Source organism: Cajanus cajan, chromosome 1 (assembly GCF_000230855.2).
Source record: "Cajanus cajan strain Asha chromosome 1, NIPB_CcT2T_4, whole genome shotgun sequence".
NCBI classification, from domain to species: Eukaryota; Viridiplantae; Streptophyta; class Magnoliopsida; order Fabales; family Fabaceae; genus Cajanus; species Cajanus cajan.
Genome location: NC_138517.1, coordinates 21,236,418 through 21,240,955, shown reverse-complemented (window position 1 = coordinate 21,240,955; position 4,538 = coordinate 21,236,418). Strand labels below are relative to the sequence as shown.

The 4,538-nt window shown below is 31.2% G+C and overlaps 2 protein-coding genes across 2 annotated transcripts; both read right to left on the bottom strand.

Annotated features, from left to right (window-relative positions):
* Nucleotides 1-1,908: 1,908 nt before the first annotated feature.
* LOC145952635 (zinc finger BED domain-containing protein RICESLEEPER 3-like) lies at nucleotides 1,909-3,077 on the bottom strand. Its single transcript, XM_083065447.1, has 3 exons — nucleotides 2,751-3,077; nucleotides 2,340-2,658; nucleotides 1,909-1,919 (listed from the first exon to the last, which is right to left on the bottom strand). The coding sequence occupies exons 1-3, from the start codon at nucleotides 3,075-3,077 to the stop codon at nucleotides 1,909-1,911; spliced, it is 657 nt and encodes a 218-aa protein (XP_082921573.1).
* A 561-nt stretch (nucleotides 3,078-3,638) lies between these two features.
* On the bottom strand, nucleotides 3,639-4,222 carry LOC145952624 (zinc finger BED domain-containing protein RICESLEEPER 4-like). Its single transcript, XM_083065420.1, has 2 exons — nucleotides 3,844-4,222; nucleotides 3,639-3,775 (listed from the first exon to the last, which is right to left on the bottom strand). Exons 1-2 carry the CDS (start codon nucleotides 4,220-4,222, stop codon nucleotides 3,639-3,641), a joined length of 516 nt encoding a protein of 171 aa, XP_082921546.1.
* Nucleotides 4,223-4,538: the final 316 nt, after the last annotated feature.

Here is a 4,538-nt window from a genome sequence, read left to right as displayed (position 1 = left end):
TTTACATATCACTTAAATTTTAATTAATTTCTAGATGATAATTAATATGCATTTATTATATAAGTCACTAGTAGAAAAAAGATTTTTAATATCGATTATTTTTTACTTTTAAGCTCGATTGTTAACCTATCTTAGAAGTGGCAATTTTTAAATGTTGTAGCAGCAAGTGCAACGACAACAAGGCTTTTGGGGCTTCTCAGACATTAGGGAGCTCTTTGCGATGTCAAAGTAGCAATAGTATAGCCACAATTGCTAGGGTTGGGGATGTCGACAATGTTGCCATCGAGATTAGTCATCTTGACGGAGTGCTTGGCAAGTTGGGCTCATCGATGTGACACCCTCTACCCCAACATACATATAGAAAAATTATAAAACATATTCTTGGGTTAAATAAAATCTTTAGAATTAAAATAATAGGTCCATTAACATAAGAGTAGAGAATTCACATTCGTAAACTTAAATCATGGTCAAATTCAGAATTTATAACAAAAAGAAGCAAGAGTCTTTCTAAAACAAATACAATAATGAAATCCTAAACTAAGCCTAGCTATGCCCCGATGTCACATATCTTATCAGAACATGCTCAACTGAAGCCTAAGTCTCATCACCAACATCCTCATGTTGATGATCACCTACAACACAATTTAAACACATACAAAGAACAACAAGGGAGTGAGAAACATCTCACTCGGTTCCAGATGTAGAAATAAAAGTTAGGTAACACACATAAATCATACAAGCACAATCATAGCTACTCATTAATCATATGCAAATTCAATTTTTACATATAATACATACACAGTCATTCATCATGCAAGGATGTCATGGACTCGACTTATAGATGCATGCATGTGGGGCCAGTCACGTACGTGTCTCATAATCATACATCATAGCTTGTTACATCATTAGTGACCCTAAGGTACACCTTGTTAGCTTGTTACATCACTGATGACCCTAAGGTACACCTTGTTAGCTTGTTACATCATTGGTGACCCTAAGGTACACCTTGTTAGCTTATATATGCACATGATGCATGTCACACATTCACGAACTCGTGGACTCATCACTTCACTTTTCATGGAATTTCATGTCTTATCACATTTACATTCTTATAGTCATAATGTTCACATTAGCACATTCTCATTCACATCATGTATCATGTCATTTGTTCATATTTCACAGTCATACTCATAATTGTTCCTCATAGGGTTTCGCACAGGAACCCACAGAGCATTCTAATTTATATCAAAACATATCTAATTTTGAAATCAAATACATATTTACACTCTACATCACACAAGAAACGCAACAGAGCATTCAGAAAGCAAAACAGAAAACATTCATATTTTTTCTGTTTCTAAAAGCATGCATTAGACAAGAGATTAAGGGTCAATCCTACTACCTAACAATTATGGGTGGCAAAACGGGCTAGCCCGTCCCGTTTTGGCCCGCCAAAAACCCGGCCCGCCAATGAAAAATGGGGGCGGGCCGGCTGGCCAGCCCGCATACCCAAAAAACAATTTGCAAAAAAATGGAAAAAATATATATTTTATGTTCAAATAAAAAAATGGAAAAAAATATTATAAAAAAAGAAATCATTAAAGGTAGTTATTCAAAATTTCTACACAAAGATACATAGTATCTATTATTATTTTATTTTATTAAATACACAAACACACGCAGTATCTATTTTATATAAGTTAAATTAAAAGTGTTTCACATATTATGATATTATATATATTAGTTTATAACTTATATTCCTATTGTACAATCTTGCAACGGTATTTTTGTACAATATCCTTTGTTAACATATTTCAATTACTTCTATCAAAAAGCATAAACTTAGTTTTCACATTGGTTTAAAGATTATTCTAATTTTCATAACTTTATATATCTTACATTTGTAAATTATGGCATATCTATAGTAAGATTGACACGCAACTTTGAAAAGTTAGCAGCAAAATATATCGATCTCCATAAAAAAAATTGCTACAAATAAATAAATATAACTATATAAAATTAAAAATCCATAAATATTGTACATAATATATGTTCAACAAAAGTAAATTACAAACTTATAAATTACTAATAATCTAAATTTTTATAGTCTATAAAACAAGTCTAAACACACTTAAACAACTTTGACTTTCTATTTCAAGAACATTAGGAGCTCCCTTGGAAGAAGTTATCTCTACTTTTTTATTTTGATCATCTTCATCCTCATCTTCTGCATCAAAATAAATTAAACATAAAAATAATTAAAGTAAGGATGTTGAAATGAATATCAAAATTATATAAATAATAACATTTAAGAATTAAAATTGGATTAAATGAATTACCCAGATTAAAACCATACTTCCAACTAGAAACACAAATAATTGCTTCTACATTTTCAGGCAAGAGACAGTTTCTATACTTGTTAAGGATACGAGAACCAATACTAAATGCAGATTCAGATGCAACTATGGTAATAAGGATGCTTAACAAGTCCCTAGCCATTAAGGAGAGATCCGGAAAACGTTGACTATTATTCTTCCACCATTGTAGTATATCCATATGATCCGTAAAATCAAGATCTAAAGTGGGTTCATCTAAATATATATCAAGTTGAGTCCTTCCAGATTTATTAGCAACTTGAAGCTTGCGCATTTTTAATTCCTTATATGATAAGAAAAAAAATAAGTTATAAATATACATAATATTTATATGAAGGAAATCATGATTTCAATAAATTAAAGTAAATAACTTACATAAAAAAGGCTTGGTTTGCTATTGATCGAAGATGAAAAAGAAACATCCTTACGCTTTAGATTTTGAGCATTTAATTTAGAACCATGGCTAAAATAATGGGAGAAAAGCATGTAAACTTTTTCCTTGACTTTCTCCAATTTTATTTCCCAAGTAAGCAAATCAATTCTTTCATAGCAATAACCCAATGTTTCTAACTTCATCCATGAGTCTAAAATTGCACCAAATGCAAGCACAACACTATACTCATCCCAATACTTTTCAAATTTCTCCATCATCAATCCAGCCATATCTCTTACAACTTTATCTTCATCTGTTACACTTACCATTAAAAGGCATTGGATTTTACAAACTTGTAAAAAATACAAGCTGGAAGTAGGATAACTTGTGCCACAAATTAATGTTGTAATTTCATAAAATGGTTGCAAGAATTTAAAAATCTTTGTTGCTCTTTCCCATTCTTCATCTGAAGGACAATATTTGTAATTTTCATCAATCAAATGTAGACTTCCAAAAACACATTGATATTTAAGAGCACTTTGAAGCATCAAAAAAGTTGAATTCCATCTTGTAGGTACATCTAGACACAATGCACTTGATGAATTAATGTCACTAAGTTTTTTAAGACATTCTTTGAATTTGATCATTCTACTCTCTGAACCCCTTACATATTTGATGCTAGTTCTAATTTGATCTAAAGTGCCATGAAGTACCTTTAATCATTCTTGAACAATCAAATTTAAAACATGAGCACAACAACACACATGAAAAAATTCACCATCACATATCAACCCTTTTTGCAAAACAAGTTGTTTTTTTAATGTCTGTTGTAGAACATCATTAGCAGAAGCATTATCCAAAGTGATAGAGAAATTTTTTTTCTCTATTCCCTAATCTTGTAAGAAGTCCCCAATCTTTTTAGATAATTCAAAACCAGTGTGAGGGGGAGGCATATGATGAAAGTTAAGAATCTTGCTATTTAACTTCCAATTTAGATCAACATAATGAGCAGTTAAACTAATGAAACCTTCAGTATTACAAGATGTCCATAAATCAGAAGTTAAACAAATTTATTAGGAATGGTAGCCAATTCACTTTTAAGCCTTGTTTTGTCTCTAATAAAAATTCTCCACATATCAGCCTTAGAAGTATTTCTAGAAAATGTATTTGCATCAGGATTCAAATACGTTATCAAAGCCTTAAACTCAGGACTCTCAATAAAATTGAAGGGCAAACCACGTCTTATCATTAGATGACAATACAACTCACGAAAAACCATTTGATCTATCTTTCTTGATTTCAACTTTCCTTGCATGTCTAAGATCATTTGACTCATATCTTCAAATTTTCTTTTCTCACATTTGGGAATATGACGATTTAAATGAGAAGTCCCATATGCTTTGCCACCAACTAAATAAGTTTTGCCACAACCATTACACTTTGCCCTTTCTTTTCCATCATCACCCTTTCCCATCCTAGTAAAAAATTTCCAACAATCTGATGTTGTGGACTTGACCCTTTTGTTATCATGTTGAACATCAGTGGATTCAAATCTTTTTCAACATCGTCTACCTCAATTTCATTATCACAAACAGTCATAGGTGTACTAATTGACTCGTCCATTTCAATTTCCAAATCTAAATATCCTTGTTAAAGTTATTCAAAACACACTACTAAGTACTAATCAAATAATCAATACAACTAAACTGCAAAAGAAGGAAAACCTAAAATATGCATGAAAATGAATTTTAGCCTTTTTTATCACCAGCCCTGCCAAAGAAGCATTAATC